At 41.2% G+C, this 13068-nt stretch overlaps 1 protein-coding gene across 3 annotated transcripts in view; it reads left to right on the forward strand.

Annotated features, from left to right (window-relative positions):
• crocc2 (ciliary rootlet coiled-coil, rootletin family member 2) overlaps window positions 1–13068 on the forward strand; it is a 356976-nt gene that overhangs the window by 160071 nt on the left and 183837 nt on the right. For all 3 annotated transcript variants that reach the window (XM_059950227.1, XM_059950236.1, XM_059950243.1), the window contains exons 10-12: window positions 6822–6918; window positions 9269–9367; window positions 10930–11163. In XM_059950227.1, coding sequence (XP_059806210.1) covers window positions 6822–6918; window positions 9269–9367; window positions 10930–11163 — 430 coding nt within the window. The remainder of the gene's footprint in view (window positions 1–6821; window positions 6919–9268; window positions 9368–10929; window positions 11164–13068) is intronic.

Below are 13068 nucleotides of genomic sequence, written 5' to 3' on the forward strand. Positions count from 1 at the left end.
CCTTTTAAACACTTTACCTCTCACATTATACCTACACTCTCCCTAGATATGTCCATCATGTCTTATACATCTCTGTTAGGTCATTCTTCAATATCATATGATCCAAGGAACAAAGTTCTATCCAGTCCAAACTCTCACTTTTGCGAAGTCTCTAGAGTCCTGGTAGCATCCTTGTAAATCTTCTCTGCATCCTTTCCAGTTTAATGATGACTTTCTGATAATAGTGCAATCAAAATCTGTGCACAATATATCAAGTGCTCCTCTTTCCTGCCACTTCCTAAAGACCTGCAGTTTGATAGGTTAACTGGCTGTTCTAAATTACCCCTTAGTGTTGCTTATAATCACAGGGTATGTGAGAGAGTATAAGCTGTTTGAGTATATTGAAACATTGTAGGAGGAATGAGATTAATGGGATTTTCCTCTAGAAGCTAGCATTGATATGATGGGCCAAGTGGCTTCCTTCTGTGGTGCAGTAAATAAGATAATGTGAAAGAGTTACTGACAGTTCAGATGCCTTCAATGTTTATTACATCGACTTTGAACAGTTGCAGATCTGTCCATATTGATTTTATAGTATCACATAACATCAATTACCTCATGTGAAGATAGTCAGACTAAAATTATCTGGCACCTATGCAAATGCACTTTCTCCAGCTGGACTTCTGGAATCAAAGCAGGAAGCAGCCCAGGCGTACCATGGCACAACATCCCAGCCCATCAACTAATTCAATGCAGACCAGCAATCAAAACCAGAATCAGGCGTTTTATTGATTCACAAATGAGGACATTAAGCGATCCCAAAATGTGATCTTATCAAACTACCTACAGTATAACTCAATTGAGTGCAGGAATTGTGGCAATTATCAACGTAGAGTTCAAAATGAGCCCTACTATGGAGAGTATTGAAAAAATGTTTATATACTCAAAAACAGAACATAAAACAAAATGTTCTGTCATTAATACAATTCAGTGAAACCAGATGACCTCAGCAAATTTTGCTTTGTGTAATGGTGGACTAGAGACAATATCAAAACAGCAGCCAATTTTACGTCTCTTTTCATTTCTGCTCATACGAACTCCATATAACATGGAAATAACATAAAATAACATGGAAATATTATGATGTGCTGCCATCTCTTTATCATCTATCATAGGCTGATACTTACAAAGTCCATTAGTGTGTACTGGGAGAGAGAGGTCACTAAAGTGGAGCTTTCCATCTTATAAGGCCAGCATGTCTAACATCTGTGAAAGGATTTTGAAGGTTAAAAAATATATTCACATAGAAAGATAGTTGATAGGGGTAGTCCTATGGCTTTGTGCATGGGAAATCATATCACAAACTTAATTATTTTGATGAAGTGACCACGAAAGCTGATGAAGGCAGGATGGTAGGCATGTCTTAGATGGAATTTACTCAATGAGCCATTTTTAATGGGATCCCACCACCAAACACACCTTTACCCACAACCCCCACCTCCCACTCTCTGCTTTTCTCAAGAATTGCTCCCTGTGATTCCCTTGTCCATTCACCCCTCCCCACTAATCTCCCTCCCTGCAAGCAACATAAATGCTACACTACCCATGCAACTCCTTCCTCACCTACATTCAGGGTCCCAAACAATCCTTCCAGGTGAGGCAACACTTCGCCTGTGAATCTGTTGGGGTCATCTGTAGTATCTGGTGCTCATGATGTGGCTTCCCAGTTGTACAGAATGCTAGTGAGACTGCGGATGGAACGTTGTGTTCAGTTTCAGCAGTCCTGCAATAAGAATGTTATTATTAAACTGGAAACAGTGCAGAAAAAGTTTACAAGGATGCTGTCAGGACTTGAGGGTCGAAGCTATTGGGAAAGGTTGGAGAAGTTAGGACTTTATTTCTTAGAGCATAGGAGACTTAGAGGTCAAGAAATAGTGTGCAAATCTGGAAGTGTTTCAGATTTCTGGAACAGTGGGATATTTTCTGGTATGACATGTACAAAAACGATGAGTTAAACCTGAACTTGAGAGGGATCAAGCAGATTTGCTAAAGCTCTTGGGGAGGATTTAAACGAGTTTGGCGGGGGTAGGGGGAGAATCTAAGTGATAGGTCAGAGGATGGGGCAGATTCTGTGCAGGGAGATGCAGCATGCAGATAGTCTCTGAGGAAAGGTAGGCAATTAAAGGGTAAAATTGCAAACAGTGGGACAGGTTGAACTGTGTCTGTTTTAACGCAAGACGTATCAGGAACACGGGGTGATGAACAGAGCATGGAACAGTACATGGAACTAGGATGCTGTGGTCATTACAGAGACTTGGCTGTCACAAGGGCAGGAATGGCTGCTGGATGTTCTGGAGTTTAGATGTTTGAAAAGGAACAGAGAGAGAAGCAAAAGAGGTGGGGGACTGGCATTGCTAACAGGGATTTTATCACTGCCGAAAGGGAGGATGTCATAGAAGGATTGTCTACTAAATAAGTAAGGGTAGATTTAAGATAGAGGAAGGGAGCACTTACTCTATTGAGAGTATTCTATAGCTCCCCCAATCCTCCTTAGCAACAGAAATACTGAAGAAAGATCAGGAAGCAGTTTTTGGAAAGGTACAGAAATAATTGGGTTGCTGTGATGGGGTCTTTAACTTATCTAATATTGATTGGCACCGCCTTAGTGCAAAATGCTTGAATGGGGTGGAATTTATTAGACGTATCCCAAAAGGATTCCTGACTCAATACGTCGACAAGCTGGCCAGAGGAAAGGCCATATTGGTGCTAACAATGAAGCAGTTCAGCTGTCAGATCTCTCAGTGGGTGAGCGTTTTGGAAACAGTGACCACAACTCCCTGATCTATACCATACCCTTGGAAAGGGGTAGGAGCAGGCAGTATGGGGAAGTATTTAATTGGGAGAGACAAAAATATTAGGCAGGTACTGGGGAGTATAAATTGGGAACAAATGTATTAAGGGAAATGCACTACAGAAATGAGGAGGTTGTTTAGGGAGCACTTGGTGGGGGTTCTCTATGGGTTCGTTTCATTAACATAGGGAAAGGATGGTAGGGTGAAGGAACAATGGATGACAAGAAATGTGGAACACTTAGTCAAGAGGAAGAAAGAAGCTTAACTGAGATTTAGGAAGAAATGATTAGACAGGGCTCTAGAGTTACAGGAGAGCTAAGAGGGAGCTGAAGAGTGGGTTTAAGAGAAGTAGAAGGAGATATCAGAAGGCATTGGGGAGTAGGATTAAGGAAAACCCCAAAGTGTTCTACACATCTGTGAGGAACAGGATGGCCAGATTGAGGGTAGCAGTGATCAGAGATGGAGGAAACATGGGCCTAGAGTCATAGGAGGTAAGGGGGATCCTGAATGGGTATTTTGCTTCAGTATTCACCAATGAAAGGGACCTTGTCATTTGTGAGGACAGCATAAAACAGGCTGATATGCTAGAACATGTCACCATTAAGGAAGAGGTTGTTCTAGGAAAAATATTAGGATATCCTGAGGCCTGACAGGATATACCCAGGGTACTATGATATTCAAAGGAAGAGTTGGCAATGATCTTTGCATCCTCACTCACCACAGGAGTAGTACCAGATGAATGAAGAATGTCAAATGCTATTACAAACAAGAAAAAATCCACAAATGCTGGAAATCCAAGCAACACACACAAAGTGCTGGAGCAGGCCAGGCAGCATCTATGGAAAAGAGTACAGTCAAGCTTTCAGCCCGAAACCCTTTAGCAGGACTGACAAATGTTATTCCTTTGTCAAGAAAGGGAGTAAGGATAAACCTAAGAATTATAGACCAATGAGTCTTACTTCCAGTGCTGGGCGAATTATTGGAAAACATTTTTAGAGATAGCATTTACAAGTATTTGGAGAAGCATAGTTTGATTACAGATAGTCAGCCAGGCTTTGTGAAGGGCATATCATGCCTCACAAGGCTGACTGAATTCTTTGAGGATATGATAAAGCACATCGATGAATGTAGAGCAGTGGAAGTAGTCTATATGGATTTTAGTAAGGCATTCCCTATGGTAGTTCCCCATTGCAGTTCCCTATGGTAGGCTTATTGAGAATGTCAGGTACATGAGATCCAGAGGGACTTGGCTCTGTGGATATAGAATTGGTTGGTCCATAGAAGGCAGAGGGTGGTAGTAGCTGGAGAGTATTTTGCCTGGAGGTCTGTGACCAGTAATGATCTGCAAGGATTTGGTGTGGGACCCCCTGTTCTTTGTGATTTTTATAACTAATGCGGATAAGGAAATGAAAGGGTGGGTTAGTAAGTTTGCAGACTGCATGAAGGTTGGTGGGGTTTCAGATAGTATGGAGAGTTGTAGGTTGCAATGGGACTTTGACAGGCTGCAGAACTTGGCTGTGAAATGGCAGATGGAGTTCAACCTAGAAAAGTGTGAAGTAATTAATTTTGGATGGTCAAATTTGAAGGCAGAATAAAGAGTTAATGGCAGGATTCTTGGGAGTGTGAAGGAACAGAGAGACCTTTGATCTCTCCATTGATCCCTCAAACTTGCTGCATAAGCTCATAGGGTTGTTATGACAGTGTATGGTGTGTTGGTCTTTGTTATTTGAGGGATTGAGTTAAAGACTCATGAGGTAATATTACAGCTCTATAAAGCCTTGGTTAGACCTTTGCAATATTGTGTTAATTCATCACTTCATTATAGGAAGGATGTGAAAGCTTTCTAGAGGCTGCAGAGGATAATTAATAGGATTCTGCCTGGATTAGAGGGCATGTGCTATGAAGGTATGTTGAGTGAGTAAGGGTTTTTCTCTTTGGAGTGAAGGAGGATATGAGGTAACTTGATAGAGGTGTACAGGGTGATAAAAGGAATATATAGATGGATAACCAGAAACTTCACCTTGACGAAATGAGTAATAAAGGGGGGCATCATTTTAAGGAAGGAAAGCACAGAGGGGGATGTCAGAAGTAGGTTCTTTACACAGTGAGTGGTTGGTGCATGGAAAACCCTGCCAGGGTTGGTAGCAGAGGCAGATACTTTAGGGGCATTTAAGAAACTCTCAGATAGGCACATGGATGAAAGAAAATTGGTGGGCTATTGAGGAGGAAAGGTAGATTAGTTAAGAGATTGCCACAGCATAGTGGGCTATAGGGCCTGTACTGTGCTATAATGGTAAATAGGCAGGGCAAGGAAATGGAACAAAGGCTTCATCCTTCAAAGAGCTCATATTGAATCAGTAACATTATTTGGTGCTGTAAGATTCCCATTATTCATTCACCATAGGTTCCAACATAGAGAGAGGCCATTCAGGCTATTAAATTTATGCCAACTCACAAAGCAATCACATTCCCCCCACAACATTCCCTGGTAAGTTATTTCCCAATATTCTCACCAAGCCCCCAAGATTCTACCACTTTTCTACATACGAAGGGACAATTTAGAGTTGCCAATTAATTGACCAGTTGGCAGTCTTTTTGGATGTAGGAGGAAATGAGCTGCTAGGAGAAACCTACATGGTCCCATGCAGACTCCACGCAGCTAGTAATGGAGGTTAGAATTGACCCAGGTCACTAAAATTGCCAAGTAACTACTGTACTAGCTGAGCCTCAGTACCACAGAGTATTGTTTACATTTGCCAGGAATTGGAGAGAGTACATGTTCATGGTTTCCACTATTTGCCAACTTAACACACTGGAAATTTCTTTATATTGCCATTGTCATCACAGAACACAGAGAGCCATACCAAAAAGAAGAGTCTGAAATATTATTTCTGGGGACTTTGGCCCAATTTGTGACAATACTGGTGTGTTCAGTCATCAGTTCCAGCTTTGAGGTTGTTTAATAGTGGTATTGTGATTTTGCACCACCAGAGGGCCTCACAGAGCTGATTGATTGGGAGAGTCCCCTCACCGGAAGAAGCTGGCAAGTCACTAATTCAGTGAATTCCAGAGGCTACACTACCCAGGCAATTAGAAACCCAACACTGCATTTCCTGAATTTGGTTCCAATGTCTCCAGGTGCTCTCCCAGTTTTTTGGTCATGTTCCAGACGAAAAATGGGTAGATCCTAGTTGCAACAACTTTATCTAAAGTGGAAACTACTGGAAATGCTCAGCAGGCCAGGCAACATATGTGGAAAGAGAAATATAGTTAAGGAGTTAGGTTAAAAACTCTTCATTATAACTATTGAAAACCTTCTGAACATTTCTGGAGCTTTCCATTTTTATTTAAATTTCCAGAGTCTGCCATCTCATGGTTTTCAATCTACATGTATGTACCATTTTAACAGGGGCCACAAGGGTTCGGTAAGTTTACAAATCCTCGGAAATGATGCACCAGAAAGTTGACAAGGATGATGTTAGGGTTAGGGTCCCTTATTTACTTGGGGAAGTTGGAGTTTGTCTTCAGGCAGAGATGATGAGGGAAAATTTTTAAAAAGGTGTTAAACACTTGACAGATTTTGTTAAGAGTAAAGGACATGAAGCTATCTGCTCAGTTTTGGGGACTGGGTTTTGGACAGCTGGCAAAAAAATCAGTGAAGAAAGCACTGAAGGACACAGTGAATTGGAGCATAATGGCACAGTGTACATTGCTGGAGGATTCAATGGCATCTTTTGAAAGAACAAGATAAATATTTGAAAAGCACCAGCTCCAAGTCAATTGGAGGATGTGGGCTGATTGGATCATCTTTTTCAATGCTGGTCCATACCAGTGTCCTCTCTCTGCAGTTTTGTGTAAGAAAAGTTAGAGGATTTCCAGCCCCTGATCTAACTTTAAGAGGTTTCTTCACTTTAGCTGAACCAGGAGCAGCTTCTTTTTTGTTCAATGTGCCTTATGTCCTTTCTAGTATTCTGCATTTTTTTATTTCAGGATTAATGAGTTATCTGTTGCATTGGAGAGACTCAAAATACAGAATGCAGAGAAGGAGCGAACTATCACCTCACTCAACCGTACCCTGGAGAAGTTGGTAGGTGTGGCTGCCATGTCTTGTCACTAAGCTGATGAGATGAGATATGATAAATCAACACAGGAAGACAAGAAGAGGATGAGGCTGTTCAACACTTAAGATTCATTTCTTAAAAGCTTATGCCCAAAATCCTTCCAGAAAATTATGGGGCTGCAATATTGGTATTGCAGGGACATTGGTAAAGAAAGAAGACAAACTAATTAAGTTTTCAGCTTTAATGGTATAGTACAATGTAGTACCGCAAGGAGATATAGCAAGGATATATAAGTTTTGCTTAGAGCGCTGTATGTCTCTGAGTTCTTTGTCATTAAAGATATGCACAGCTTCGTCCAATCAAAGGAAACAGTTTTTAAAATCCTGCTCACCTGAGAATTTTTATATGGGCAAATGATGTTATATTTCTTGCTAATTTTCATTTGAAATTAATCCCATCATGGTGCCTCACCCAAATATTTTTTGTGTTGTTTTGAAGGACTTCACTTCAACATCTAATCATGGTTCAGTTTGCCCTGGTGGTAGGATGTTTTGAAAAGATTTTAGTAATGGATCACATTGAAGGACGTTCTTTATATCTGAACTACTATCCATTGCACATAATAGAATGACTTTCATCATCAAAATAGAAGAGTCTAAAAGATAGATACTGGAATATTTATTTCTGGTTATAAATGGCAGGCTATTAATATTGTGACTTGGAAGTATGCGATAAAGTTAGCACCCATTGTGGCAGGTCTGCTAAACTCTGGGTATCTGATGACCAACCTTTAGCTAAGGCTGGTCAACTTTCTGGAGGTACATTTTCATCAAACAGCAGTTGAGATCATTGTAACATGCGCTGATAGTGTAAATCAGTCGATGATCAGTCAACTGTTCTTCATCCTAACTGACATCAATGGAAAGGAAAATAGGGTGTGGTATCCAATTGACTAGCTGTATTGATGTTGACAATTTAAAGTTAAAATTATAGCCTAGCTCTGAAAGAGAGATACAGTAACAAGATGATTTGTCCCACAATTTGGTCCTTCTGATTGTGTAAGTTTTGAGAGATTTTCCAATAGACCTTCCATATGATTTCTATTGACGATCCATTATATTGTACAGGATGTAATATCACAGAACTCAGTGTCCTGTTAATTAATTGTTGCAACCCACATCCAGTTAAATTCCTGATGAAGTATCAGGTGTTGGGTCCTGAAGAACGGTTTCAGCCCAAAACATCGACAGTTTATTCATTTCCATAGATGCTGCATGACCTACTGAGTTCCTCCAGCATTTTGTGTGTGTTGCTCTGGTTAAATTAGCCCAGTTAATTGTCCAATTTCATCTTGAGGCAAGAGAATTTTCCATTTGCAGTGTTTTATACCATTGATCTCTTACATGCACTAAATGTAATCATTTATTCCTGCAAGCAGTACGAGGGTGGCAGTTCAGGCCAATGTTTGTGTCCATCTCTTACTGCCCTCTGAAGTGAGAGTCTTGTTGGGATGTTGCTGTTGTCTGTAGTCACATATAGAGCAGTTAGGAATGGAACCAAGTACATCAGGGAACCTAACTCACTCCTGGGTCATTATTCTGATTTATTGGCCCAATGGATACAATAATTTCTCTTTATTATTCCACATATAATTTCCACATGCCTGAATCTGCACCTGTTCTGTTGGAGCATTTGCCATTCCTTGACCTATCTCTATCAGTAATGTTTCCTAAGTTATTACTTTTATTTCTTCTGCCACAAATTCTGGCCAACTAACAAGAGTAGATTGTGTGGATTACATAGCCCCAGGTTTAATTCCATTTGGTGACTAATTGAGTAATCTCAGTGAGTATTGGAAATTGGCTTCTAAAACTGAGTCAGGGTGTGAAGAGGAAATAAAATCCATTTCTGATCAAAGGCTGGAAAAAAATATTCATGTGTTGTTTCAAGAACAAAAAACTGGTTTGACCCTTAGTTTCTCTAAGGTAGAGCAGCAAGCAGGAGTTAAACCCCCAGGAAGGGCAAAGAGTATAAGGAGAGGAGTTTTTAAATGGATGAATCTAGATTCTTCTTATTTTTTTGGAATAAAATTATCCTTGTTTTCAATTATATTGCCAAGATATGTCTAAAGTTTGCTTTCATGAACCAAAGTTGTTGCTAATGGAAAAAAAAACAGATTTTTACTCCATGTTCTTACTGCAATTATATGTGTTGTTGGAATTTTCTGCAGTTTTTCTGAGCTGAACAAATACTTGTCAACCCTCATCGTGGAATCTTAATTAGAAGTTGGAGAAGGAAACATTTGTCACTGCTCCAACTTTTTACAGAATTTCTTTGCTGGGTTTGGATTGCTAATTGATTCTTGACTGCTAACAGGAATCGGGTACAATTGAAGTTACAAGTGAATCCCAGGAGAATGAAGCCCTCAGGACTGAGATAGAATCCTTACATCAAACCTTACACAACATTGCTCAGGTACAAAATAAAATGGATCAATGCATGAGAGCAATCTGTTGGTCTGTTCTTCAAAAATGTGCTGGTTTAATAGGTAACATCTTATCAAGTAGCATCTAACAACTAGGGCAAGAGAGAGAGGGGAGAGGGACACAGAGAAAGCATCAACAGGGGATGAATATGAAAATAAAAGGAAAATAAACAGGAGCGGGCAACTGACCCCTTGTGCTTGATCAGCTATTCAGTAAGGTCAGGACTAGTTTGTGACCTCAGCGCCACTTTCCTGCACCGACCCCATATTAATTGGTGCCTTTAATATAGTATCTGTTTTTTTTTTTGTCTCCATCTTGAGTTTCTTCAGGGAATGATCCTCCAGTGCAGAGAATTCCAAAGATTCACTAATCTCTGAGTGAAGAGATTTCTTGTGGCTTCTACTTTGAATGGCCAACCACTTATTTAAGATCAGTGAACCCTGGTTCTAGACATCATCTCCATCTATCTTGTCAACGCAAGTAATGAGACCACCTCAGTTTTTCTATACTCCAGAGAGAATGGGCCCCACTTTGCTTAATCTCAGAATACATACATTCAAGCCAGCAATCTACTAATGAGTCTTTGTAACACTTCTTCAATTTATATATCGTTCCATGAGGAGGGAGACCAGACGTCTCCAGATCAGAGAGCCTACATAATTGGCTTTGTCTTTTACTCAAAGCCACGTAGGCAAGTCTTGTGTCTGTAGCTGTAGGAATGACACTATTACAGCTGGGGTCGGATTTCAGTTCCCATGCCATTCTGTCAGGGGTCTGTACCCTGCATCCTGTGTTTTACCCAGTTGTTTTGGTTTCTTCCCGCTGTCCAAGGGCATACTGGATAGGTTAATTGGTCGTTGTAAATTGTCCCGTGATCAGGGCAGGGCTAATCGGGTTTGTCGGGGGGTGCTGGAACAGTGTGACTCAAAAGGGCAGAAGGGCCTGCCCCATGCTGTATCACTAAATAAATAAATGAGTCCTCCTTCCCAATTACTTACAGTACCTACATGCTAACTTCTAGTTATTCATGTGCAAGAATTCTGAGGTCCCTCTAAGCAATAGTTTCATTCAGTCTCTCAACTGTTTAAGAAATACTCTCTTTTCTGTTTATTTTCTATCAAATAGATGACCCCACATTACCTTCACATCATCTTCCCATCTGTTATGTCCCTAGCTTCTGCCAGCATGTATCTTGCCAAAGTTTCTCTACATTCTGTATGTACACCATCAGCAGAATATTACACTTGAGCCTCTCACTGCTGACGTAGACTATAACCAGGGGGCACGAGCACTGACAAGCTACAGGGTTCCTTGTTCTCCTGAATGGTGACAACTTGGGTGGGTATCAAAGGCATGCTTGAATCTTTTCAAGATTGTTGGTTAGGACATAATGTCTGGGGGTGAAAGGGGTGCAGTGCTGAGGGGCTTTAGATTGAGAGGAGATAAGCCCTTCTAGCACGTGCAGAAAATTTAGATTGCAAAGTATTTTTGTTTGCATTTACAACATGCACAATCAATCACATTTATTGTTCTGCTTCCCTTTTTCCCCAGGTTGCAATTCTTGATGCGGACATGGCGAGCTCTCTGTCTAGGGAAGCAGTGTCTGAAGAGACTGAGGCTGATTCTGGCAGAGTGGGACCAACCTCTGTCCGTACATCTTCTCCGTGGAGGCACAGGTCACCCACCCACTCCCGATCCACGCTTCGCAACCTCTCCCCGTCTGCTGGCGACTCCACGTTGTCCGCAGTCCAGACGGCACTGCAAAGGCGGCAGCTGCAGGTTCAGGTGAGCGCTCAGTTGCAGTTTCCCTGGCAGTAATGAAGGTGTTCCGCGTGGAAAGTGGTTCCAGATGTGTTCCAGGATCTAAAAACAGAAAATGTTTTTGTGAGAAGCAGAGTATTCAGTTCTCGTGTGGTAACGAATTTCAGAAGCAAGGTTTCGTTGGACGTTTATTAGTGCGATACGCAGTTAGTGCATGCCGAACTTATCACCTTGATGCTTTATGTACACCTCCCCTATCCCTAGAACTTGCATCTTCAAATACGGAACCATGGTCACTTTACATAACAGACAATCTGCTAGATAAACTCAGCAGGCTGAGCAGCTGGAAAGGAATTGTCAATGTTTCGGTTTGAAAATCTGCATCAGGACAATTCAAACCCAAACTTCAAGAATTCCTTCATTCCCTGCTCATCTCGCTGAGTTCTTCCAGCAAATTGTTTGTTGCTCCAGATTCCAGCATCTGCAAGCCCTTGTGTCTCCGGCATTTCAAATACAGTTTGTCTTTAGCACCACTACTCCACATGCCAAGGTCTCACTGTTATCCCAACTGCTCAAGTCAATACGTATCTTCCCAAAGACCAGTCCAGTATCTGGGAAGGTTAAAAACCAGTGCCACATTGGATTTTTCAAGTCGTGGATGGCATTCAGTCAGTTGCTAAATGCTCAGTCAACAAGACTGGGAAATTCTTCTTTATAGGTTTTGCTGGCTGCTCGCTCTGCAGAACCTACTCACTCCTTGGCATTATGGGGGCTTCAAAGAAAAGAGCCATCAGGACCATCCCAGAGGCTGCCGAGCGAGCCTCCAGGTGGCCGTGGATCAGGAGGTATGACCTGTGGATCAAAGCTGATCAACCCTGGCTGGATCGCCTGGGTGAGAGTGTCTGATCTTGGAGGACTCGATACACCGAATGATGCCAAGTTTCATCACTGATTATGTCTTCTAGCGCATCCTCAGATGTATCTCAACATCATAGCTAAAACATTAACCTCCTTCCCCTTTCCGGATCTTTCAGCCTCTATCTCTGGAAACAGTCGATTCAACAATATCTTTTATAAACCACTGACTGTCACTGCTTCTTTGACTATACTTCTTTGTAAAAATGCCATTCCCTTCTCCCAGTTTCTCCATCTCTCCCACATCTGCTTTCAGGATGAGGTTTTTCATAACAGAAGTAATGAGATGTCCTCTTTCTTCAAAGAATTTCTTGTGTTTAAAGCATTAAGTATCTAGGCAGAGCATAAAATCAAAAAATGTTTTAATTAGTTTTGGATATCATTCACCTTGATAAGCACAAATTTTACAATGAAAAGAAATACTGAACAAGTGAGAATGGTTTAATAGATGTTTGAATACTGGGAGGCGATGGGAGGAAAAGGTTAACTAAGAAGTTTATGTCAATCGATTTTCTTAAGGTTACTGGGCAGGATTTGGAACTTCACAATGAGAACTATGTGATCTATGAACTGCTCTGATTGTAGTCCCTTCCCATCTCCACTTCTTCCTTGTTTGCAGTAGTTCAAAGGCATCCTTACATACCTGTGGTTGCAAAAATGTTGAAACTTTCTAACTGTGCAACCCTGTTTATAATTCTTCTTAAAGAGAGAGAAGGAGAGAAAACGGATTACACAATAATTCTGTGAACTCTGTCCAACTGGGGTGGAGGGGAAGTGTTTGAAGTTGTCTGTTCTTCAGTTGCCTTTAATGAGGTGGAAATGGCTGAACGCATTTGATACTTAGTCTTTTGAACATTTTGCATTTAGAATTAGCCAAGGAGGATTATGGAGTTTGAGAACAGCATTTTGCTGGCAATTAGTAGCACGTCATGTATTAATTTGGTGTGACAAGGATTAGGCCAAGTGGGAATGTCAGCATTTCTGACAGGTCTTTTAATCCCCCATTGCGAGGCA

The sequence above is a fragment of the Hypanus sabinus genome, chromosome 2 (genome assembly GCF_030144855.1).
Source record: "Hypanus sabinus isolate sHypSab1 chromosome 2, sHypSab1.hap1, whole genome shotgun sequence".
NCBI lineage: Eukaryota > Metazoa > Chordata > Chondrichthyes > Myliobatiformes > Dasyatidae > Hypanus > Hypanus sabinus.